The sequence below is a fragment of the Mauremys reevesii genome, linkage group 3, assembly GCF_016161935.1.
Source record: "Mauremys reevesii isolate NIE-2019 linkage group 3, ASM1616193v1, whole genome shotgun sequence".
NCBI lineage: Eukaryota > Metazoa > Chordata > Testudines > Geoemydidae > Mauremys > Mauremys reevesii.
Window position 1 is genome coordinate 142,221,396 of NC_052625.1, and position 26,463 is coordinate 142,247,858.

General features: G+C 43.2%; 1 protein-coding gene across 4 annotated transcripts in view; it reads left to right on the forward strand.

Moving 5' to 3' along the window:
* The window catches only part of RNGTT (RNA guanylyltransferase and 5'-phosphatase), a 438,367-nt gene that overhangs the window by 22,011 nt on the left and 389,893 nt on the right, over positions 1-26,463 (forward strand). For all 4 annotated transcript variants that reach the window (XR_005595781.1, XM_039528842.1, XM_039528843.1 and 1 more), the window contains exons 3-5: positions 7,411-7,514; positions 7,627-7,715; positions 18,785-18,860. Coding sequence is in view for 3 of the 4 variants with exons in the window: in XM_039528842.1 (XP_039384776.1) it covers positions 7,411-7,514; positions 7,627-7,715; positions 18,785-18,860 (269 nt within the window). In the remaining variant the exon portion in view is untranslated. The remainder of the gene's footprint in view (positions 1-7,410; positions 7,515-7,626; positions 7,716-18,784; positions 18,861-26,463) is intronic.

Consider the following 26,463-nt stretch of genomic DNA (forward strand, 5'->3'; position numbering starts at 1 on the left):
CAGGCATAGCGATCAAAATTGGTCACCTAAGAAATAAAAATAGAAACACAGTCTAAACTCTAACTTTAACAGACTAAGCAAGATTTGAGTCAGTCTCTGTCACCCGAATAGATGTTACAGGCAGCTCACAGTTCCTATTACACAGGCTGAGTTCCCTTCCAACCTGGGACCAATCACCCCAGTTCAAAATCTGTGTCTTCCTGATGATTTTCCAGATTTTTTGGGGGTGTGTGTGTGTATATGAGACCAAGTGATGATGTCACTGTCCCTCTTTTATACTTTCTTCCAGCTGCTAGAAAGTTCCTTGCCCTGATGTGGGTGCCAGTCAGTCCCCATTGGTCAGGCAGTTTCCATCGCATATATGCCCTCACTAAGGAGCCTCTGGTAGAGTGGATTCTTATTGATGAGCCATCAACACCTGTTTGGCCAGTGATAGCTGCTCCTTTGCAACTGAAAGGCTGGCTGTAGGCATTTTCCAACCTCACAATATATTTCAGTTACACATGGAGGAATATTTCATAACTTGACATACAATGATAGTACATACAATTCAACAGGATATTAAAGTTCAACAGATCAAGACTTTTAAAATAGTACCTCACAAGGCATATGTTGTACAAAACGTATCAATCATATGACAGTGGTGAATATGGGGATTCCAGAGTGCTACTTTGAGGTACACAATGTCACACTCACCAACAGCCCCAGGCTCACTTTTGACTTGGAAGTCGAGTGCTGCAAATGCTCCCCATCACCAATCCCGTTCCTCTGGTCATCTGTGGGGCCCGTCTTGCCCTCTTTGTCTCCAACTGGGGCAAGATCACTACTAACTGAGTACTGGAGATTGTGCACCTTGGTTACTCTATTGAATTCCTTGACTTGCCTCTCCCCACACAAGGGGCCCCACTTGGATGCCTACCGGGGATCCTTCCCGTCAATACTTATTACAACAAGAAGAAGCAGACACCTTTCTAGTGAAGGGTGACATAGAGCTGGTTCCCTGCTCTTTCCTGGGCAGAGAATTTTACTCCCCCTACTTTCTGATCCTGAAAAAGGATGGAGGGTGCCACCTTATCCTTGATGTCTGCCTCCTCAATACCTTCATCAGAAAATCTAAGTTCTGTATGGTGACACTATCATTTATTATTCCCTTCTTCCCCAAGGAGGCCTGGTTTGCAGCTCTCAATGTGAAAGACTCATACTTTCACATTGTCAATCACCTGGCCTATTGAAAATTTCTCTGCTTCTGTGTGGGCAGCAACCACTACCCATTCAGAGTTCTCCCCTTTGGCATCGTGATGACCTCACAGGTCTTCACAAAAGTCTTTGCAGTCATGGCCGCACAGATGCGTCATCTAAGCTACTTGGTGTGACCCTACCTGGATGACTGGCTTTTAGTTGCACTGTCACATGATGAGCTTACTTCTACCATCCTTGCTCTCCACTCTCTCATAGCTCTTGGCGTCTGTGAATCGAGGAGAAATTGGTGCTCATACCGATACAGAGAATCACCTTCATGGGGACTTGTCTTGATTTCTTGGCATCATGAGCCTTCTTCCCTGCAGACAGATTTGCAACCTTGACAGCTCTAATTACAGACTTACACTGCAGCCCTCACACCATAGCTCATTGTTGCCTTTGCCTCATTGGGCACATGGCCGTCTGCACCTCTGTAACACCGCATGCTTGTTTACATATGCAGTGCCTCCACCTGTAGTTCCTGATGGTCTTCAGACCCCACAATAATCACCTGGATGCCAAAGTGCTCATCCCGCAGTCGGTTCTGGCCTCCCTCACCTGGTGGACAGACTCTTCCAAGGTGCTGATTGGCACTCCCTTTGCTGTCCTGGTCATGACTGCCACCATGACCCCAGATGCCTCCCTTGCCAGTTGGGGTGTTCACCTAAATCATCATAGCACCCAAGGCATTTGGATGCTGCTAGAGGTCAGAATGCATATCAGTGTCCTGGAGCTGCGGGTGGTTCACTTAGCCTGCCACATGTAGCAGCCTCTACTTCACTTGCAACATGTTCATCTCCTCTCAGACAATATTGCAGCAGTGACATACATCAACAAACAAGGTAGTACCAAGTTCCTGTCCCTCTGTTCCAAGTCTGTCCACCTATGGAATTGGTGCATCTACCACCACATCACACTCCAAGCAGCATACTTCCCGGGAGCACACAACTCCTTGGCCGATGTGCTCAGCAAGACCCTATACCTCAACCACAAGTGGGAGCGGCATGACCCCACTCTCTGCTCCATCCTCTGTACATGGGGCACCCCTCGCTGGGATCTTTTTGCCACGTACACCAACTGCCCATTTCCCTCTACTGTTCCAGAGGCGCTACGGGCCATGACTCCCATGGTAATACTCTTCTCCTACCCTGGAGGGACAACCTCCACTATTCCTTCCCTCCCATTCCCCTCATTCCACAAGTCCATCGCAAGATCTGCAGAGTTCAGGCTACTGTCATACTCATAGCCCCATTCTGGCCCCGACAGGCTCTCCATCCACACAGCACTCCACCTCTGCACGCTCCGAGACTTCCTCACCCAGGACTGTGGCAGGGTCCACCATTCCAATCCGGGCCTTTTCCCCCTCACAACCTGATTTTTTATTTTTATTTTTTTTGGATGGAATTCATGTGTAGACAAAGCATGCTCTACACCAGTTCAGTTCATCCGTACCCAAAGCAGGAGGGCCTCCACACGCACCTTCTACGCAGCAAAATGGGAACATTTCATATCCTGGACTCAATGCTGTCATCATCCACTGGATGCAATATCCATTCCTGTCGTCCTGAATTACTTCTTAGAAATCAAAATGTCAGGCCTTGCCCTCAGCTAGTGCCTTCCTTCCCCTCATGGATGGACACTTGGTGTTTACTCACCCCACCACCATCCACTTCATGAAAGGCCTTCTCAACAGCTTTCCGCTGGAACTGTGGGACCTCAACCTTGTCCTCTGCATCTTCACCAGATGACCTTTGAACCTCCTGGCAACATGTTCCCCCTCATATCGCTCCATGAAGGTAACCTTCCTCATGGCTATCACTTTGGCCAGGAGGATCAGTGAACTGGCGGCCATGATGGCTGACCCCTCCTTACACTCTATTTCAGAAGGTTAAGTTTCCTTATGACTGCATCCCAAGTTCCTCCTGAAGGGGGTATCAGAGTTCCACCTCAACCAATCTAGTCACCTGCCGGTCTTCCATCATAAGCCACATGCCACCCCTGCAAACAGGACTCTTCGCTCCCTTGACATCTGCCGCATGCTGGCATTCTACCTGCACAGAGCTCACTCCTTTCGTGCCTCTGCCAGACTGTTTGTTGCCATTGCTGACTGCTCCAAGTCCTCTCCTCCCAACAAATCTCAAAATGGGTCTCTGGCTGCATCCGAGAATGCTATACGCTGTCCAACACCCACCGCCCAATGGAATTACAGCACACTTGAGGTGGGCATTGGCAGCCCCATCCACTTCCTTAGTGGGCGTCTCCTGACAGGCCACGTGCTGGGTGGTGACGTGGTGTTCAATACATACTTTCACAGCCCATTATGCCATTGCCTGAGGGGTGGTGGAGGATGCTGCAGTAGGCCATGCTGTACTACAGGCTCTGATACCTCTTGTGATGCCGTACTACAGGCTGTGATGCCTCGTACCCATCTCCACTGACAACTTCTCAATATTTACCCACGTTTGGAATACATATAGGACCATCACTTGAAGAGGTTACTTACCTGAAACTGGAGGTTCTTCAAGATGTGTGGTCCGTGTTTGTGCTACCCTCTGTGCTCTCTGCTGTGGACTGGTACACTCAGCAGTAAGAGGGTGAGTGAAAAGGCATCGACTTGCATGACCTAATATAACCTCGTCTGAGACACGAGGCATCTCATGACGCATATGTTGGTTAAATGGACAATGCTATGAAAATCTTCTGACTCTGGTGCATGTGCAACCATATCTGGAATATAAATAGGTACCACCCATCTCCAAACCTCCTCATTTATGTTCCTACTAAAATGATGACCATTGAGGTAGTTAATGTTCACATTTAATTTGTCATCACACTTCAGATGTGATAACTTAGTACAGTTCACACTTCTCAAATCTATTATTTAGGTTGCCTGTGGACTAGGGTAGATGACATGTAGTTTATATTTGGTTCACATTTTTAAAGGTCATCTCTGCAGTCTTAGGATTGACTATGATGAGCTAATATGTTGAAAAGTGCATAAACTCTGCACCAGGAGCCTAATGTATTTTTAAACAGAATTTAATTAAAATGTGTTAGCTAATGTTCTTTTAAATAACTTTTTTTTCTTAGTGTAGTCAAGGCCCAGAAAGGGGTGTGGGTGTCTGGGCTGGGGGTTGTCCTGCAGTTGGGCTTTTAGATGGGAGGAGGTACGAGTGTCTGAGCTGCGGGGGTGCCCTGTGGCTGGGCTCTGGGAGAAGAGGGTGTGGGTGTCTGGCTCCCTGGCTGGGCTATGGGGAGGAGTGGGCGGAGAAACAAGAGCTGGGTTGTTGGAGGGGTTTCTGTAACACTCTACTCCCTGGGGAATTTTTGTTGTCTGTATTATTATAGACATAGTTGCTGACAGTTATTTTAAAATAAATGACCAAAATAATTGAGACTGGCGTGATTACATAGTGTTATTTTGACCAGAAAATATGCAGAATTTTGCAAAATTTTTAATGTTTTTTGGTGCAGAATTTTCCCCAAGGGTAATTCTCCAATCACAGCTGAAGATTGCTTCCAAACAATCTAGAAAAGCTAATGCATTTAATTTATAACTTTGCTATATCCAAAGTTAAATAATTGATGGCCCATTAGCCTTAAATGTAAATAGAAGCCTATTACCTTTTTATATAGATATTTTTATTAATCAGAACTCCTGTATGTTTCTGAATACATAATAGTGTTTTACTAATATCACAATGACATACTATCACCATCCTCTTACAAGCGTATTATGGTTAAAAAATATACTATCTTTAATGTTTAAGTGAGCTACTGGTATATACTTGAAAGTATTTTTTTTTGTTACATTTCTAATTATCGAATGAGATTAGGTCTACTGATTTTGATTTTAAAGCACATCAGTAGCTGATAATTTTTTTTTTTTGTCGTACTGGCACACCTTGAAATCCTCTTGTTTTTGTAGAATGCAATTAATCTGAGAGAGCCATACATGGTAGGTAAAGGCATAATTTTCTTTGACAGTTTGTCCCAGTTGATGAACTGGAGGGTTTCAAAGCCATGAAAAAGCACCTGGATCATCTTCTGAGGAATATTGTCAGTGCTGCTGCGAGAAAGGCTAATGTCATTCTGGGATATATTAACAAAAGTGTCATATGTAAGATGTGGGAAGTAACTGTCCCGTTCTTTTCAGAAATGGTGAGGTCTTAGCTGGAGTATTGTGTCCAGTTTTGAATGTCACAGTTTAATGTTATAGACAAACTGGAGAGAGTCCAGATGAGAGTAACAAAAGTAAGAGGTTTAGAAAACGTGACCCATGTGGGAAAGTTGAAACAATTGTGCATGTTTAGTCTAGAGAAGAGCAGGCTGAAAAGGGGACCTGATAAGTTTTTAAATATGGTAATGGTAAAGGTTGTTTTAAAGAGAATGGTGATCAGTTGTTCTCCATGTTTACTGAAAGTAGGACAAGAAGCAGTTGGTTAGTTTGCAACAAGGGAGATTTGGGTTAGATATTAGGGAAAAAACCTCTAACTATATACTCATTGGAACAGGTTACCTAGGGTGGTGGTGGAATCCCCTCACTGGAGATTTTTAAAAACAGTTCACACAAGGGGTTCTCAAACTTCATTGCACCGGGACCCCGTTCCAACAACAAAAATTATTACATGACTCCAAGAGGAGGGAATGAAGCCTGAGCCTACCCGAGACCTGCCGCCCTGGGTGGAGGGGCTCAAAGCCCGAGCCCCACAGCACTGGGTGGATGGGGCCAAAGTTGAAGCCAAGGGCTTCAGCCCCAGACTGAGGCCTGTAACCTGAGCCCTGCCCAGGGCTGAAACCCTCGGACTTTGGCCCCAGGCAGTGGGGCTCGGGCTTCGCCCTCTTAAAATGGGGTCGTGACTCCATTTGGGGTCCCAACCCACAGTTTGAGAACCTCTGGGTTAGACAAACATCTGCCAGGGATGGTCTAAGTATACTTTAATGTGCCTCAGTGTGTGGGGTGAACTAGAATGACTCTTGAAGTCCTTTGCAGCCCTACATTTCTATGACAATACATGAGATGGATAAACACTAGGAAGGGAGAGGAGTTATTTAAGTTAAGGACCAGTGCTGATACAAGAACAAATGAATATAAACTGGCCATCAAGAAGTTTAGGCTTGTGATTAGATGAAGGTTTCTAACCATCAGAGGAGTGGAATTCTGGAATAGCCTTCCAAGGGAAGTAGCTGAGGCTGAAAATCTAATTTGTTTCAAGACTTAGCTTGATAAGTTTATTGAGGGAATGGTATGGTGAAGTCACCTACAATGTCATATGACCCATCTGTGACTGCTATTAGCAAATATCTCCAACTGCCAGAGACACTAGATGGGGAGCACTCTGAGTTACTACAGACAATTCTTTCCCAGGTGTCTGGCGTGTGGGTCTTGCCCACATGCTCAGAGTCTAACTGATTACCATATTCGAGGTTGGAAAGGAATTTTCCACCAGCTCAGATTAGCAGAGACCCTGCATGGGGCATGGGTCGTTTAGTGGTTTGAACTAGAGTAAATGGTGGATTCTCTGTAACTTGAAGTCTTTAAATTGAAATTTTAGGACTTAGAGGTTATGGGCCCTCTACAGGAGTGTTTGGTGAGGTTTTGTGGCCTGCAATGTGCAGGAAGTCAGGCTAGATGACTCTGATGGTCTCTTCTGGCCTTAAAAGTCTAGGGGTATGTCTACCGTGCAATGAAATACACTTGGCTAGGCCATGTCAGCCTACTTGGACTTGCAGGGCTCAGGCTGCAGGGTTCTAAAACTGTGTTGATTTAATTACAGCTTGAGTTCATAATAGTTTAAAAATATCTGAATCCATTTAACCACTCTTTCTTTATTTAAATTCAGATTGCATACTCTTTCCTCACCAGATATTTTTTCTTCACTTTAAGCAGGTTGTTTTGGGGTTTGGGAAGTTTGGCATTTGTGGCTAGTTGAAAAATGAAACATTGAAGCTTTGAAGGAGGAAAAATTGTGGTGGTAGTGGAACCAAATATTACATATTGCTTATGAACATGCACTGTGTGTGTGTGTGTATATATATATATATGTATATATATATATAAAGGCATTATCACCTTTAGTATGCTGTCAGTTTATTTTGGTTGTTATTGGTGAGCTGTTCATATTTGGAGCAATTAAATATAACATAATTACTCTGCTTTTATTCTTTTAGGTTAAAATGGGTTTATTGGTGGACTTGACGAACACCACTAGATTCTATGATAGGAATGATATAGAAAAAGAAGGGATCAAATATATAAAACTTCAGTGTAAAGGGTAAGTTGATTGTACCCAAATAAATATTTGATATTTAAGTAAAAAGTCTCTACTGAATTCATTCCCCTTTCTGTTGTTTTTATTCTAACCTTTGTTTTTCAATGTTTACCAGGCATGGTGAGTGCCCTACACCTGAGAACACAGAAGCATTTATCCGCCTATGTGAACATTTTAGTGATAAGAATCCTTCAGAGCTTATAGGTACGTCTCTTTTTTTTTTTTACCCTTTTTTGCACCATTTTTGCCTCTCCACTATCTTGTCTTCCATTATCAAGCATTACTACTTTCTCTGATTCCAAGAAGGATCTAAGCAAGTGGATTTCCTCAGTGCAATGTTTGTGCCACTAGTAAGGATTGCTTGATGGAGATGACCCTATAAACAAGCTTTTGTCTTTCTCAAAATCAATCTCATGTTACTTTATGCACCAGTTATAATAGAGTTGGTTGCTTTATGCAGACAATGGCAGCTAAACAGTTGTATAATGTAGGGGTCTGTGGCTGTCCCTTCCCATCAGTCTTGGAGGGAGGCCACGCCCCTCATTACTGTGTGTCTATAAAGGCAAGGCTCAGTGGGGAATTCGCAGTCTCAGAGGTTATAGCTTTCTGGGCAGGGCAGAGCAATAAGCAGTTTGAAGAGGCTCTGGCCCTCTGGGCAGGGCAGAGCAGTAAGCTGTCTTTCACCTGGCCTCCTGGCTCAGGCATATAGCGGACAAACGTAAGAATGGCCATACTGGGTCAGACCAGTGGTCCATCTAGCCTCATATTCTGTCTTTTGACAGTGGCCAGTGCCAGCTGCTTTCAGAGGGAATGAACAGAACAAGTAATCATCAAGTGACCCATCCCATTGCCCATTCCCAGGTTCTGGCAAACACAGGCTAGGGACACTTCAGGGGATGGTTTTGCATCCCTGGTCATTCTGGCTAAATGCAGGCCTCTTGGCCTAATGTGGGTAGGCTACTACCCCTTTGGAGTGGACCTCTGTCTCCTGGGATTCCTCCATCTCCCTGGGGTACACGGCCATTAGCAGTCCCAGTAGCTCCTCCAGGTACTGGTCAGTCAGCCCCTTCTCTAAGTCCTGACAGAGCTCCAACTCGGGTGCAGGGCTCAGCAGCGGGCTAGACATGTCTGCTTCCTTCTCTGGCTCTTCCACAACTGAGCTGCAGGGCCCACCTTTTAAACTTTCTGTCCCGCCCCAATGCTTCTGACAGGGTGGGTGTGACTTGTCTGGCTCTGCCCACCAGAGGGTGAAAAGTCATTCCTTCCTGTCCGTCTTGGCGGGAGGTCCTGCCCCATCGCTACATATACTCATACGGGACAGACGTTTTACGGGGCAGATGTTTTACCTAACGCCTTCTGATAAAAGTGAGTGTTTCTTGGGCAAGCACTGCTCGGCTTGACCACAACTTGTGTGACATTTGATAACCAAAAGAGGCTGATCTCCTTGTGGTAATGTTGGATTTATAAAGATCCTGTGCTTAGTATTCGTTAAGGTTCCAACTTCAGCAGTTGAGTTCCCTCAGTAGTATATTGGGGAATGTTAATGGAAATTTGATTGTGTTACACTTCTTTGGCATATACAGCCTCAAAATGAGTATTTTCAGAACTTTGATTTTTATCAAAAGCAAAAATATCCAAAATTAATTAATGAAAGACTCTTAATTTTACTTTAAATATAACAATCAGATTAGATATAAGAGACTAAGTGCATCCTTTTCCGAATACCATTATGTTTAAACATTAATATAATTCTATGCTTTGAAAGGTAAAAATATTACAAGTAAGTGTTCTTATAACTGCCAGCCCTGAAAACTAAACCTGGGATCCAAGAGTCAAGCTAGGTTATTTTTTCTCATGTGTCATCCATAATAAAGATTAAGCTCTCAGTGCTTGTGAAACTATTTAGTTTGCTTTCAGTAGGTTTGTATAGGAGTAACTGATAGGTATGTAGTAAACAACTGAATTGATGAATTTGAAGAAATGTATTCAGTACTTTCTCCTGGTTGTGTTGACTGTCATGCTAACAGGAGTAAAAGCAATAAAACGTTATTTTTTGTCACTGTTTAGCAGATATAATTCTGAATAATCACAGGGAGCAAATCTGTTGAATTAAGAAGATGCTATTTATACATAATTCATTCTTAGATGAGAATCACACTTCAGGGTTTTTCTATATATTTTACATAGAGAATACTGGTTTAAGACATGCATTTTTTTTTAAAACACATAATTGTCTACAAACAGTTTTTGAAACTGATATAACTACATATTGGTTTAGAAACTGATATAGTTAAAGCAGTACAACTCCCTAGTGTGGATGCATCTAGACTGGTATAAAATGCTTATATTGGCATTGTGTGTGTGTGTGTGTGTGTGTGTGTGTGTGTTAGTATAAAAATGGTATGTAGACCAGCCCTAAAGATCACAAACAGACTTATTCACTGAAGAGTTCTGTGATGAGGTGCACCTATCCTGCACCAGCTCCCAAAGGGTTAACTGTGCTTTGTAGGCTGAGGAAGCCCCGCCCCTCCAACTCTGCTGGGTATGTTCAGCTTGGAGGCAGAATATAAAAGGAAGCAGCTGCTGAAGGGGAAGACTGCAGGCTCTCTCCAGGGAGCTGCTGCAGGCCCATGGCATGCAGAGCTCCAAACGGACTCCAGGCTACCTGATGAGCCCGGAGAAGAGTCCGTGTCGACAGAAACTACATCACTTGAGGACCCCAGAGACGCGGGGGGACTTTGGAGCATCACTGAGGGAGAAAGGGTAGGAAGCAGCCCAGGGGACTTAGACTTTTCTCTGGTGAGTGAACCAGGGAACCAGTCAGCATGCTTCAGGAAGATCCCTGCTGACTTGGTGGTGGGTACCCCCACCACCAACAGGGCTCTGGGCTGGGTCTCACACCTCTAGATGGCACCCCACTTCCCCAGCGAACCAATAGGCCACACAGCACCCCAGAAGTGGGCACCTTCATTGACTAGCCTTTAGGCCATGCTGCCCTGAGTAGAAGGTCTGTGTTATTGACTCCAGCCATTAAGCCATGTTGCCCTGAGTGGAAGGGCCGCTTTATTTACTCCAGCCATTGGGTCTCGCTCCCCTGCCTGTAAAAGGCTACATTATTGACTCCAGCCAGTTGGCCACGCTGCCCTGTGGAGAGGGGTGACATTATTGACTCCAGTCACTAGGCAGTACTACCACATTTTATAGTAAGGGTCCTCAGCAAAGGACCTACCCGGCTGCAGTATCGTCTCTGTCCTTTTGACCACACATGACCTGACACCCTGTGACGGGGTGTACCTACCCCGCAACAAGTTCATTTTGCATTTTTATCAAATTTTGAATGATTGGTTTAGAATATGTGGTTCTCAGCCTAAGGATCATTGCCCTCCCTCTCTTTAGATGAATGGGAGGGAGGGTTTCAAACTTTTCTGTTGTAATGTGGACTCATGATAGGGAAAAGGTTGAGAACCACTGGATTGGAGGCAAATTCGACTAATATTCAAAATTAACTCTTGAAATTGCGTGAACACTTATTTCTGTGGAATAGAATGTTTTTGTTTTTTCTCAGTCTTCTTTACGTGTTCAATGGGAATTTTAAATAACATTTTCTTAAATCATATATGGAATTTGTTCTCACATATGTTACTTATCAATTGGAATAAGTTGACGTAGCCATCAATAGCATCTTAATGCAATTAATTAGTTTTCTGGGTCAGCAGTTTACATGGCATACAGATAGCATTATGAAGAGCTTGAAATAGAAAACTTGTTTTTCTAGTATTTTAACTTTAAATATCATTTGCAGTGTTGGGCCATTAACTTCTGACAGTTGGTTATAGGGAATACAGGCCTGGTCTACACTACGCGTTTAAACCGGTTTTAGGAGCATTAAACCGATTTAACGGCACATCCGTCCACACTAAGAGGCCCCTTATATCGATTTTAATAGCTCTTTAAATCGGTTTCTGTACTCCTCCCTGACGAGAGGAGTAGCGCTAATATTGGGATTAACATATCGGAATAGGGTTAGTGTGGCCGCAAATCAACGGTATTGGCCTCCGGGTGGTATCCCACAGTGCACCACTGTGACCGCTCTGGACAGCATTCTGAACTCTGATGCACTGGCCAGATAAACAGGAAAAGCCCTGCGAACTTTTGAAATTCATTTCCTGCTTCCCCAGCGTGGAGAGCTCATCAGCACAGGTGACCACGCACAGCTCATCTGCACAGGTAACAATGCAGTCTCCTGAGAATCGAAAAAGAGCCCCAGCATGGACTGCACGGGAGGTACTGGATCTGATCGCTATCTGGGGAGAGGATTCAGTGCTAACAGAACTGCGTTCAAATACTTTTTCATTTCATCTTTTTGAAAGAATTGCAAGGTCTATGACGGATAAAGGCCACACCAGGGACTCACTGCAGTGCAGAGTGAAAGTCAAGGAGCTCAGACAAGCCTACCAGAAAACCAAAGAAGCAAACGGAAGGTCCGGGGCAGGGCCAAAAACATGCCGCTTCTACGCTCAGCTGCATGCAATTTTAGGGGGCTGAGCCACAAGTACCCCACCCCTGTCCGTGGATTCCAAGGTGGGGGTTGTAATCTCTGCCATGGCTGAGGATTATGCGGACGGGGAAGATGACGATGAAGAAGGTGAGGAGGACGACCTTGCAGAGAGCACACAGCACTCCATGAGCCCCAACAGCCAGGAGCTTTTTCTCACCCTGATGGAATTACCCTCCCAACCCACTACCCCAGACAATGAAGCCATGTAAGGGACCTCTGGTGAGTGTACCTTTGCAAATATCAAAGATTGTTTTTTAAGCAAGCGTTTTTTAATGATTGATTTGCCCTGAGGACTTGGGATGCATTCGCTGACAGTATAGTTAATTAGAAAAGTTTGTTAACATGTCTGGGGATTGAGCGGAAATCCTCCAGGGACATCTCGATGAAGCGCTCCTGGAGGTACTCCAGAAGCCTTTGCAGAAGGTTTCTGGGCAAGTCAGCCTTGTTCCGTCCACCATGGTAGGACACTTTACCACGCTATGCATGTAGCAAGTAATCAGGTATCATTGCATGGCAAAGCATAGCTGTGTATGGTCCCGGTGATTGCTGGCATTCAAGAAGCATCTGTTCTTTATCTCGCTGTGTTATCCTCAGCAAAGTGATATCGTTCAGGGTAACCGGTTGAAAATCAGGAATTTAAGTAAGGGGGATGGCCATTTTCCTACTGGGTTCGTGGACTGCAGCAGCTCAAAAAAAAATCCTTTCCTGCACGTAGCCAAGCAGGGGGAGGGGAGGAGTGAAATGCCGATGATCTTTTTCGTGTTTGGTCAGCGGGGATCTTCCCCAAGCTACCAGACAGGCAGTGCGGGGGGGGGGGAAGGGTGTTGATTAGCAGGGAGCTAGCATGGTATTAGCCATGCGTTGGGGGGAGGGGTAAATCACTGCAGAAGCCGAAATACAGTGGCTTACCATGGCCGCATGCAAGCTGAATTCTGATGCCCGGACCTGTGTCTGTGAGATCTGTAACCCCAGAGCTGCAGGCACTCAGTATTAAGATGAAAAATGCGACCTTGTAGGGAAATCACATGTGCTATGTAAGGTGAATAGTGCTGTTGACTGTGAAAGAGTATAACCATTGTTCTGTAAAATGTATCTTTTTAAATACTTCTCTCCCTCATGCAGCTGCAAAATTTTCAAGCCTCCCTTCTCCATCCCAAAGGCTAGCCCAGATAAGGCGGAGATAAAAGAAGACGCGAGATGAAATGTTCTCGGATATTATGGAAGTTACACGCAAGGAAAGAGCTCATCTGAATGAGTGGAAGGATGTGGTATCAAATTACAGGAAAGATGCCAGTGAACGTGAGGATAGGAGAGACACCCGAGATGAGAGGTGGCGGCAGGAAGACCGGCAGGAAAATCAGAGGTGGCGGCAGGAAGATCAGCGGTGGCGGGATGCAACTCTGGGGCTGCTGCGTGATCAAACTGACATGCTCCGGCGTCTGGTGGAGCTTCAGGAATGGCAGCAGGATCACAGAGTGCCCCTGCAGCCCCTGTATAACCACCCTCAACCCTCACCATGTTCCACATCCTCCTCACCCAGACGTGTAAGAACGCGTGGGGGGAGGCTCCGTGCACCCGCCCACTCCACCCCCGTGGACAGCCCAACCAGAAGGCTGTCATTAATGTGAAATTTTTTTACTGCCCTTCTCCATCCCTCCTATCCTCCTCCCAAACCACACCCTTACTTCTCTCCCTCTTTTTATAATGAATTAATAAATAAATCATGATTTTTAAAATATAGTGCCTTTATTTGCATAAGTAAGCTGTACTCGAAGGGGGAGGGTGAGTTGCTTACAGGGAATGAGTCCACCCACCCCCCTTGATTTTCATCAACAAACACAGCAGTCACACTGTACCCTGGCCATTGATGAAGCTCGTTTTCAAAGCTTCTCTGATGCGCACCGCTTCCTGGTGTGCTCTTCTAATCTCCCTGGTGTCTGGCTGCGCGTAATCAGCGGCCAGGTGATTTGCCTCAGCCTCCCACCCCGCCATAAAGGTCTCACCCTTACTCTCACAGAGATTGTGGAGAATACAGCAAGCAGCAATAACATAGGGGACATTGGTTTGGCTGAGGTCTGAGCGAGTCAGTAATGTGCGCCAGCGCGCCTTTAAACGGCCAAATGCACATTCCACCACCATTCTGCACTTGCTCAGCCTGTAATTGAACAGATCCTGACCACTGTCCAGGCTGCCTGTGTATGGCTTCATGAGCCATGACACCAAGGGGTACGCTGGGTCCCCCAGGATAACGACAGGCATTTCAACATCCCCAACTGTTAATTTCTGGTCTGGGAAGTAATTCCCTTGCTGCAGCCGTTTAAACAGAGTAGTGCTTCTGAATACGCGAGCGTCATGAACCCTCCCTGGCCATCCCACGTGGATGTTGGTGAAACGTCCCTTGTGATCCACCAGTGCTTGCAGCACCATTGAAAAGTACCCCTTCCGGTTTACGTACTGGGAGCCCTGGCACTCCGGTGCCAAGATAGGGATATGGGTTCCATCTATCGCCCCCCACAGTTAGGGAATCCCAGTGCAGCAAAGCCATCCACTATGGCCTGCACGTTTCCCAGAGTCACAACTTTTCGTAGCAGCAGCTCAGTGATTGCTTTGGCTACTTGCATCACAGCAGCCCCCACAGTAGAATTTCCAACTCCAAATTGATTCCCGACTGACCGGTAGCTGTCTGGCGTTGCAAGCTTCCACAGGGCTATCGCCACTCGCTTCTCTACTGTGAGGGCTGCTCTCATCTTGGTATTATGGCGTTTCAGGGCAGGGGCAAGCAAGTCACAAAGTTCCATGAAAGTGCCCTTACGCATGCGAAAGTTTCGCAGCCACTGGGAATCGTCCCACACCTGCAACACAATGCGGTCCCACCAGTCAGTGCTTGTTTCCCGGGCCCAAAATCGGCGTTCAATGGATAGAATCTGCCCCATTACCATCAGGATCTGCAACGCTCCGGGGCCCGCGGTTTGAGAGAATTCTGTGTCTACGTCCTCATCACTGTGATCGCCGCGCTGCCGTATCTGCCTCCTCCTCGCCTTGGTTTGAAGGTCCTGGTTCACCATATACTGCACGAGAGTGCGCGAGGTGTTTAAAACATCCACGATTGCGGTATTGAGCTGAGCAGGGTCCATGCTTGCTGTGTTATGGCGTCTGCACGGTTCACCAAGCAAAAGCGCAAAATGGTTGTGTGCTGCTTTCAGGGAGGGAGGGGTGAGGCTGTACCCAGAACCACCCGCGACAATGATTTTTGCCCTATCAGGCACTGGGATCTCAACCCGGAAATGCCAAGGGGCGGGGGAGGCTGCGGGAACTATGGGATAGCTACGGGATAGCTACCCACAGTGCAACGCTCCAGAAATCGACGCTAGCCTCGGACCGTGGACGCACACCACCGATTTAATGTGTTTAGTGTGGCCGCGCGCACTCGATTTTATACAATCTGTTTTGCTAAACCTGTATATGTAAAATCGGAATAATCCCGTAGTGTAGACGTACCTACAGATTACACTACACCTTTCATTTCTGCTGTGTGAACCAAGACGTGAAATTGGAGTTATTTGTTAAGATGGCGTTTGTTTTCATCTCCTTAGCTTAGTTATTCTGGTCTGAGATATCTTCTTCCTCGTAAGAGATTTAATTAGCAGTGTCCTCGATGTCTTCTGTTCTAATTTCATCTTTAGAGGGTAAAAGAAAGAGGTTCCTTCTCTAAAATTCTAGACAGATGGTGTCCTCTAAAATTCTAGACAGATCACTGTTCTAGAAATGGACAGAGGAATGAATGCCTGTATACTGAGGTAGTCATGTTTGAGGAGGGAAGTTCAAATATCTTTTGTTTCTATTCACTAGTCTATTAAGAAGCAGTGCAAAATATACTGTATGAGAAGAATGAAACATCAAAGTAGTCAAATGTGTTTAGTTGGGGAAGACGAAGAGAGCTATTCTAATCACAGCAGAAAAGAAAGGATTTGAATGAGACAAACGCATAATTCTTTAATGTAAATTTTTACATGAGAAACATGAAGTAGTTTCAAATGTCAAAAAGAGGAAACCAATAAAGCTCTGGTCAGGGCAGTTCTATTCCTGTTGGATTGAGCAGTAAATGATTGGCATAGGACTCCCATCATAGTTGAATAAGTTTCATCACATGAGGGTGATAAGATTGATAATGAGGTTTAATCTGGTCTTCAGAAAAGAAGCAAAAGTTCTGTCCCTCCTATATGATCAGGTAATGTTTAATTTTTCAAATATAAAGTAGATAGAAAAATCTGCCATTTCTGAACTTAACTTCTAATAGTAGTAGAAATCAGAGACAGAAAAGACCCATTAGGTCAACTCCTTCAACTGCATACTTGTTTCCGACTCTAGATTCTTGAGTTTAGTTTGGTGTACTTGAGCAATGGGCCTGCACTGCTTCCCTTGGAAGACGATTTCATGCTGCCAGCATACTTTGCTGGTCATCACATGATTCAAACATATGTTGCTGATCCGAAACTTTTCCTAACACACTCATATTTCTTTACTCAGTTCCATTCCATTCTTAGGATTACTGTTTTTTCCTCCTTCTTAGTGTTAATTTTTAAGTAAACTATGGTTGAGTTTTTAGGTGTAAAAATCAAATTTTGAGAATTCATAATATTCTATGTAAGTGTCTTGAAGCCTGGGAATCAGGTCCTTCTAAGGAAACACCGGAGAAACTGGGAGATGGGAGGTTGTATGTACATAGAAAAGTACAGGAACAGTGATGGCTGGGAAAGCTGCATGACCTCAAATCCCAACGCCTTGCTTTCATTGCCAACATGCTTCTACTATTGCCATATGGATGAAAAAAATCATAAGATCTTTGACTTTGACTTATTGATGCCAGTAGTCACTGCATACCCCATTGCAACAAACTGAGTGTAAGTCAAGAAAATTCAACTTTCAGCCTCAATAGATCAGGAATACAAAGTGCTAGTTTCAATGGCAAGTTGTGTGAAACTTCCTAGCTAAATTAGATAAAGATGGATTGGAAACTTGATTTTTTGGAACACAGTGTTGCAAGTCTGGAGTAATCCTGCTACCACCGAGGAAATATAGTGTAAAGACCTTGCCTTAGTAGGCTGCTCTGGAGAGAGAAAAATGTGATTACAAGAACTGAAATCCATTGTGGTCTGAAGCAAGTTATGAGATAAGCAAGGGTTAGTAAAACAGACAGGAAGAAAGCCTCACTTGTATCTGTCTGTTAATTATTGGGACGTTTCTGTTTTTCAGAGAACACATTCTTAATATCCTTAATTTCCTATGTATGAAGAAAATGTATCTTTCAATTAGGTTGAGGAAGAAAGGTCTCTGACCTGGTTTGATACGTGTCTGTAATGAGGGGATCGGCTCAAGTTATTCCCCTTTTCTGACCATTAGTAACAATTTTGCTTTTGGTGTGGAGGGAGGAGGTAAAGTACACACTTGAAAACTGTGTATATTTTTTAATCCCATATTTTGGAATTTACCATTCACTTTGCTTGTATTATAGAAGAAAAAAACAACTGATCATAATCTGATCATATAGACCCCAAAGAAAAACTCTACTGATACTTTAACTTCTCTGAATATGGTTGAGAAATATGGAAATTGATCTAAATACTATTAACTTGGATGAATTTTTTTCTGCTTTACTGGAACATGCAGAATAAAAATAACCAGAATAAGTGGCATGGGACTAATAAATTAATGTTGTGACCCTGTCACTTTAATAAATAAAAAAAAATGCAAAACAAATTTTGAGCAAGATATTAAAGTCCCCTTTCTTGACAGAACTATTATAACAGCAAGAGATGGTCTTTCCTTCCAATTTGATTTATCTAAACCACTAGATGGAGCTGGTAACATAGGAAAAAGGGAAAATTAGAAGCAATTGCTTTTTTGCTCTCCCTCCTCCCTGAGAAATATTCAATAAACTAAAGGCTGAAAAAACAATTAAATTTAAACATTGGTTTCTGTTTAAACTGAAAAGACAAGTAGTTCAAAGTGAATGTCTTTATTGAATGGATTTGTTTTTTTAGGGATTTCTTTCAAAATTAAAATTAAATAACCACTAACATGTTAATAGCCATTTTGAAATAGAACTGAGAGGATCTAGGGATGTAATTTTTAAGTTTAAAGCAGGGTAACTTTGACATGATTTTTATGCTTAACAATATGATATGATTCTAACCCCAAATTATTTCTCTAAATTCACAATCACTGCATTGATTACACTGTCTTTTATAAAAGCAGCCAAGAGTCCTGTGGCACCTTATAGACTGTTAGTCTATGAGATGCCACAGGACTTTTGGCTGCTTTTACAGATCCAGACTAACACGGCTAACCCTCTGATATTGTCTTTTATGACTCCTACAAATGCTGATCAGAAAGCGATCAGGTACTTTCTGATATTAATCATATTTCAACACTAATAAAAAATAGTACTGCTAAGGTTTTGTATTGTGACAAATTGAAGATTCAGAAAATTACTGATAGGAATTAGCACACAGAATTTAAATATCGTTCGGGCTTTATACATAGTCTCTAGAGGATCTGGGTTTCCTCAGTTAGAATGGGTGCATCTCCTTAATGGTGGTAATTTAAATGGAATGAGCCAAAAATATCACTTGTTGGCATTGTTTGTAATAAAAACAGCTGCATGTTCATTTTTAAAATGATTTGTCTCCATACATGGTGTTGTTTTGTTTTCCAGGTGTTCATTGTACACATGGGTTCAATCGAACTGGTTTTCTTATCTGTGCCTTTTTGGTTGAGAAGTTGGATTGGAGGTAATTTTGCAAATGTAATTAATTTTGGGTACGGGGAAGGGATATAATTGGTAGTGTTTTCTCCAATGTGTTTCACAATTGTCATTGCTCCATTGGTGGTCCGATTGTTCTAAGAGTTTTATCTTTAAATGAATATATTTTTTCACTATTGATTCTAGGAGTGATGATTTTTTTCCCCCTTCATATCTAACACAGTGCACTAAGCATGTCTGTATTTTCAATAGATGATGGTAACTGCAAGGTCTTAGTTTTGAGTAGGTGACATACATTAATATTATTCTTGTCAAACTCTCTTGACAGTTGACTCTCTATTTCAGTTAAGCTTTCAGCTATATTGTCAAGTCTGTAGACCAACAATTAGCCCTACCAGCTGTGTTTTAAGTTTTCATGAGTATGGATATAGGTTGCTTTCTCTCTTTCCTCTGCAAAGTATTGAAATAGACTGATGTGTATGCTTTTGATTGATAGCATTATTTTAGATCTTTTGTTCTTGGCATATTCAAAAGAATGGCATTAGATAGTCAAAGTAGCAGGAAAGTGACATGTATGCATACATCTGAAAGGAAACCCAAAACACCGCATTTGTTACAGGATTTTTCCAACAACAACTGTATTGGTGGTGTAACCTACCTTTTGAGAATTTTCCATAATCAGGATGCATATTTTGAAATAAGGGTGGGAGAAATGAACCTTTCCCGCCGCCTCCCCCCCACTCCGCCCAGTGGCGTTCCACTTTAAATATCATTACTTCAGGAAAAATGTCTAAAAGTCTTGCCATGTTAGAAGTTGGCTTTTATTCAATGATATAATTTAAACTAGGGCCGTCAAGCGATTAAAAACATTAATCACACGATTAAACAATACAGTGCTCAGTTTTTATTTATTTATTTTTATTACAAGTATTTGCACAATAAAAACAAAAGAAATAGTATTTTCCAATTCACCTAATACAAGTACTGTAGTGCAGTCTGTTTATCATGAAAGTTGAACTTACAAATGTAGAATTATGTACCAAAAAAACTGCATTCAAAAATAAGTTTAAAACTTCAGAGCCTACAAGTGCACTCAGTCCTACTTCTTGTTCAGCCAATCATTCAGACAAACAAGTTTGTTTACATTTGCAGAAGATAATGTTGCCTGCTTCTTGTTTACAGTGTCACCTGAATGTGAGAATAGGCATTCTCATAGCACTGTTGTAGCTGGCATCACAAGATATTTACGTGCCAGATGCGCTAAGCAGTGCAGCCTGATGCATGTTCATTTTCATCCTCTGAATCAGATGCCACCAGCAGTAGGTTGATTTTCTTTTTTGGTGGTTAGGGTTCTGTAGTTTCTGCATCAGAGTGTTGCTCTTTTAAGACTTCTGAAAGCATGCTCTACACTTCGTCCCTCTCAGATTTCGGAAGGCACTTCAGATTTTTAAACTTTGGGTTGAGTGCTGTAGCTATCTTTAGAAATCTCACACTGGCACTTCCTTTGCGTTTTGTTAAATGTGCAATGAACGTGTTCTTAAAATGAATAACGTGCTGGGTCATCATCCAAGTCTGCTATAACATGAAATATATGGCAGAATGTGGGTAAAACAGAACAGGGGATGTACAATTCTCCTCCAAGGAGTTCAGTCACAAATTTAATTAACACATTATTTTTTTTTAATGAGTGTCATCAGCATGGAAGCATATCCTCTGGAATGGTGGCCGAAGCATGAAGGGGCCTACGAATATTTAGCATATCTGGCATGTAAATATCTTGTGATGCCGGCTACAACAGTGCTATGAGAATGCTTATTCTCACATTCAGGTGACACTGTAAACAAGAAGTGGGCAGCATTATCTTCTGCAAATGTAAACAAACTTGTTTGTCTGAATGATTGGCTGAACAAGAAGTAGGACTGAGTGCACTTGTAGGCTCTGAAGTTTTACATTGTTTTGTTTTTAAGTGCAGGTGTGTAACAAAAAAAATCTATATTTGTAAGATGCACTTTCACGACAAAGAGATGGCAGTACAGTACTTGTATGAAGTGAAGTGAGAAATACAATTTTTATCATTTTTACAGTGCAACTATTTGTAATAAAAATAGTGTACACTTAGATTTCAATTACAACACAGAATACTATATGAAAATGTAGAAAAACATCCAAAATATTTAATAAATTTAAATTGGTATTCTATTGTTTAACAGTGCGATTTAAACTGCGATTAATTGTGATTAATTTTTTTGAGTTAATTGCATGAGTTAACTGCAATTAATCAACAGCCCTAATTTAAACACAAGATTTTCTCCTATCCAGCTAGTCCTGATGCAAAGCCTGTGTCTCTAGAGTCTGGTCTACACTAAAAAGTGAGGTCGACCCAGCTATGTTGTAGTCATGAGTGTCATAGTTAAGCCGACTCACAGGTGTTGATGGAAGAGTTCTTCCGTTGACCTAGCTACAACCTCTCAGGGACGTGGATTATGTATACTGACAGGAGAACCCCTCCAGTTGGCATAGGTAGTATCTACACTGAAGCGCCGCAGCTATGTTGTTATAGTATTTCAAGTGTAGACAAACCCTAGGATCTTGGCAATATCTCCCTTTCCGCTATTCTATTTGAAGAACCATTTCCAGCATTGGATGGAAAATGGATGGATCCATGCTGCTGTTTTGTTTGTTTGTTTTATGACTGAGCATAAAGCTTATCTTGAGGCTGGGATATGGACAAGATGGCTGCCTTTGAGGGAAGAATCAATTTTTCCTGGTACGGTAGACACGCAGTGAGAGAAAATGCATTATCATGGGGCCTTTGAGCACCAATGGGCCAAGGAATCTAGAAGCTCAGCTGAACCTGGGAAGTGGATATAAAGCTGAACATCTTACTAATAGAGTGCTAGTGAGTCCTATGCCTGATAGGTTGGGTACTTTCAATTCCTCTAAATGCTTTAAAAAGTCAGCATGTAATAACTTGAACCACAGTAGGTCTTTATTTTGTTTTTTCCCCTGGAAACAGATAGACTTAACTCAGAATCTCTATTTGAAATAGTACCTCCTATTCAGCCTTACTTAATACTTTCTTGCTTCTGTATGAAAAGCCTTAAATTGATTGACCAAGCCTTGGTGGGTTGTTGTTGTTGTTTTTTTTTTTGGTTGTTTTGTTTTGGCAAATAGTTAATCGTGTTAATTAAACTTGTTCATCTTGGTCAGCTTTTGTGAAACAGGACCAATGTTCTCAAACGTAGCAGATAAAATACAGCTACAAACAAAAAACAGCAACATTAAAATAATTGCCTTAAATTTACAATTACAGTAAGTGTGTGCACCATATTAAGAAAAATTGTTTGCTGCATTGTCATTTCAAGTAAAGCGGCATTGCTATTCACTGATGAAACAATGAGGTTTTCCCTGTTGAAAATCCATCCGTATTTACCTCTTAAGCACATGATGTAGGATAGCAGCAGATGCACTGTGAATGCTGAGATGTGTTATACAGCTAGTTTAAGGAAAGGTCATCCAGACTGACAGCCCTCGAGCTAGTCATTGGAAACCTTACGTGAGGCTCTTTTTGCAACTCACTTTTCTCCAAGACAGTTTCATTTCTGGAGTATGTAAACTATCTTTCCTACCAGGCTGGTCTTCTGTACCTGAAATCTGAGCTGTTATATCAGGTTTTGTTACTATCTATTCTTATTACTACGTATTTACAAGAGAATCAGCTGCTTGTAGTGCATCAAGGACAAACTTTTCTAGAGCAGTGGTTCCCAACTTTTCTAGAGCAGTGGTTCATGAAATGTTACAGTGGGTTCACAAAATGTTACAGGGGGCTCTTGAGGGGTGGGGGGGATCCCTAATGTTGGACAGAGCTGTCCATAGGGATCACGGGGCCAGCAGCCCAGAGCCTTGGGGACTTCCAAGAGCTAAGCAGATCAAAGCAAGCATATCTATCACACTGAAGAGATTTAAACTTCAAGACTCCTTATATGAAATAGAAAGGGAGGTGGATAATTTTTGCTGTTTTTAAAATTAAATAGGCTTCATAGTGTTTTTAAATTATTATGAAGAACAAGTTTAAGTTTTATTGCAACATGCATTGTTTGCCTGGACTGCTCAAGACCTGAATGCTTGTGTAGAAGGAACTCTTTGAGTTGGCTTCTTAAATACCTTCATGTTGTTTCATATCTGATACTCCTTGATGAAGCATAGGAGCCAGAGGCACCAGTACAAGGGGGTTGACGAGAGTCACATGCCGCCCCCACTTCGGCGTGCCCCCCGTGGATCCCTTCCCCTTTTTTCCTGGCAGCCCCCACAAGCCCCCCCTTTTCTGGTGGTACCCCCCCAAACCACAGAGTGCGTGGGGCGCGCCTCTGATAGGAGCCTTGTCTTATAACAGGCTTAATCAAAAGGGAAACAAGCTACAAAAGTGAGATCTCGGAAGAGTGTTGCCATTTTCATAATATAATAAAAATACTGTAATGATAAATAATTTATAGTGTGTAATAAGCATATCATAAAAGCAAATTTTATATTCCCAATATCACTGCTTTTATAATTTATGCCGAGGTAAGGGAGAAAATCCCTGGAAATATTCATTTTTAGGAGGGGGTTCACTAGACTTGACATTTTAGTGAAAGGGGTTCACAGGTTGTTAAAGTTTGGGAACCACTGTTCTAGAGGATGATTGGAATTCTTAAGCATTTGGAATGTGGGCCCATCTCTCTTCCCTTTTCCCTCCTTCTCCCAAGTTGCCTCTTGTCTCTGGGGCATTAATTAAAGGATTTGTTAAGCAATTTAGAGACATTACCAAGATAATTCTAATTTGTCTTGTAAAAAGAACAAAATGAGTTTTGAGATCTTTTTCACATTCTTTTTCTCTCTAACTTAACTATCTAGGTTCTTCTCTTTTGCCCATTGTGCCAGCTTCTGGCCACCATCCAGGCTTGCTATTCCAGATAATGATTTTTCCTCTTCTACTGAAGACAGAACTAAACTTACCAGCTCTAGGGAAGGGCTTGCTTCCACCTTTTCTGAGAAACCTCTAGTTTGTTCTGTCTCCTGGCAGCTTCAGAAGCAGGGGCGGCTCTACAAAGTAGGCTGCCCCAAGCAGCGCGGAGCGCTGCGCCGCCCTTCCCCAGTCCCGCCGCGGGTCCCGTCTTCCCGCGGCTCCGGTTGAGCTCCCGCCGGCATGCCTGCGGCAGGTCCACCGGAGCCCGGGACGAGCGGACCTGCCGCAGTCATGCCTGCGGGAGCTCCACCGGAGCCGCGGGAAGACGGGACCCACCGCAGTCATGCCTGCGGCAGGTCCGCTCGTCCCGGGCTCCGGTGGACCTGCCGCAGGCATGCCGGCGGGAGCTCCACCGGAGCCAAATGACGCCCTCCCCAGGATGCCGCCCCAAGCGGGCGCTTGGCCCGCTGGTGCCTAGAGCCGCCCCTGTTCAGAAGACACTTTTCAGACAACCTACCTTCCCAGACTGTGTAGCACAGAAAAACTTCTTAACCTCTTCCTTCTGAATCTATTTTTCCTCCTTTTATGTTTTCTCAGTGTTTTCTTTGTCTCTTTGCCTCATTAGGGTATTTATTCTTGGCAGGGTAGCGTTCTTTGCTCCAGAGCCTGTAGCAGCTCCCTCTGTCCCAGGCCAAGATGTCAGAGAAGTCTGACAAAAAGGCTTAAATGAAGTAATGCCTTCATTGTTGAACTGGTCTTATTCTATTCTATGTAGGTTCTTATTCTGTGCTCATCACTATAGTATGAGTGCTTTCCATTAAGTAAGGTGAATAACATTGTTATGGCCTGTCTGGATTAGGAACTCTTCTTTATTTTGTGGACCTAGCCTCCAGTTCATCAAAGCAGTTAAGCATGTCTACATTTAAGATTGTGCTTAAGCTTTTTGCTGAACAGGAATGGACTGTTCTGTTGTGGCTCCAAAGAGGAACTACTAAAGGCTGGTTCTAAGGACTTGGGTGCTTCTTCCCAGAGAAATGGAAAAATCTATTTTGAGAAATGAGACATTCTTTAACCATTTATAAAAATTAATTCTGTTTGCTTATCAGTGTATTCAGCTTTTGTTCGGGACTCCTCCTCATTGACCCCCATAATTATGTGCATTTTCCCCCTCCCTTTTCTGTAATAGCTGTGAACATGAATCCTATAACTAGGAGTCCAAAAGGGAGCTATTAGCCACTGGAAGGGGCCAAAAAGTACCTTAAGCATATCTATCCCTGAGAGTCCATGAGAAAAACTTATATAATAATGCAGGCTCTTGCACAAGGACCAGCAGTTACCAAGATGCTCTTAACACCATGTTTCAAATGGTAATGGATTGAGTAAATCTTCAAGTGGTGTCCCTATGTGTGCTCCACTTGAGAACATGAGAATGGCCATTCTGGGTCAGACCTGTGGTCCATCTAGCCCAATGTTGTGTCTTCCGATAGTGGCCAGGGCCAGATGTTTCGGAGGGAATGAACAAAACATGGCAATTGTTGAATGATCCATCCCCTGTCATCCAGTCCCAGCTTCTGGCAGTCAGAAGTTTAGGGACATCCTGAGCATGGGGTTGTGTCCCTTATCTTTGCTAATACCATTGATGGCCATATACTTCATGAATTTATCTAATTCTTTTTTTAACCTAGTTATACTTTTGGCCTTTAACATTGCTGGCAATAAGTTCCCCAGGTTGACCATGTGAAGAACTACTTCCTTATGTCTGTTTTCAAACCGCTGCCTATTCTTTCAAGATGTGCTTGCACCCAGGCACTCTTGATTAGAGATTTTTGTCAACAGTGTCCTCAGATCATCTCCTGTGCCCTAGATATTCTCATACCCCAGTGCAACAGCATATTGGGGGGAGGGAGTAGACATGCCACCACTCTAGTTCCTTCTCAACTGCCTGCAGCTTAACACAGAACGTTGCCATCTCTGCTCTAGCTAGCCATGTGACTTGCTGCTTATTTCTTATTGTTTGTTTGATATCTTCTTAGTAATTTTCATTTATATTTTACCATTATTTTCTCCCACTTTTCACCCAACTCCCTGGTTGTTGAGGCAGTTAATGAATCGCAACATCGAGTCCCGCTCAACATCAGCTGATGAGCTGAAACAGCTGGACCTTCTGGGCCTCAAAAGCTACTTCCCAGCTGCTTTGCAGTTCATAGTAGCTGGTTATCTTGCCATCAGGGCTTAGCACGATTTTTACGTATTATTTAAAGTTTTCCTTTTTTTTATAGAACACCTGCCACAGAGGGAAAATTTCAAGCCCTCATAAAGGAAGTAAGACAATCACAAAACTCTCTCTTCGGGCCTTGCTCAGTGCAGCCTCACGTTCCATCTCCATGGCAATAGTCGTGCACTGAGCTTCTTGGCTGCAGCCCTCTGGCCTCCCCTGGGAGGTACAAAACACAGTCAAGGAGCTCTCCTTCGAGGGACACAAGTTGTTCAATGGTACCACAGATGGGTCCCTTCATTCTTTTAAAAACTCCTAGACAAGGATCTCTGGGCATCCTATATACCTGTGACAAAGAAAATATATTAGATTGCAGATGGCTCAATGCTCTTGTCCAGTTCATTACTAGCCCATGAGATTGGCTGAACCTCCCAGGTGGGAGCCCAGATTCACTAACAAAGGGCCATCCTT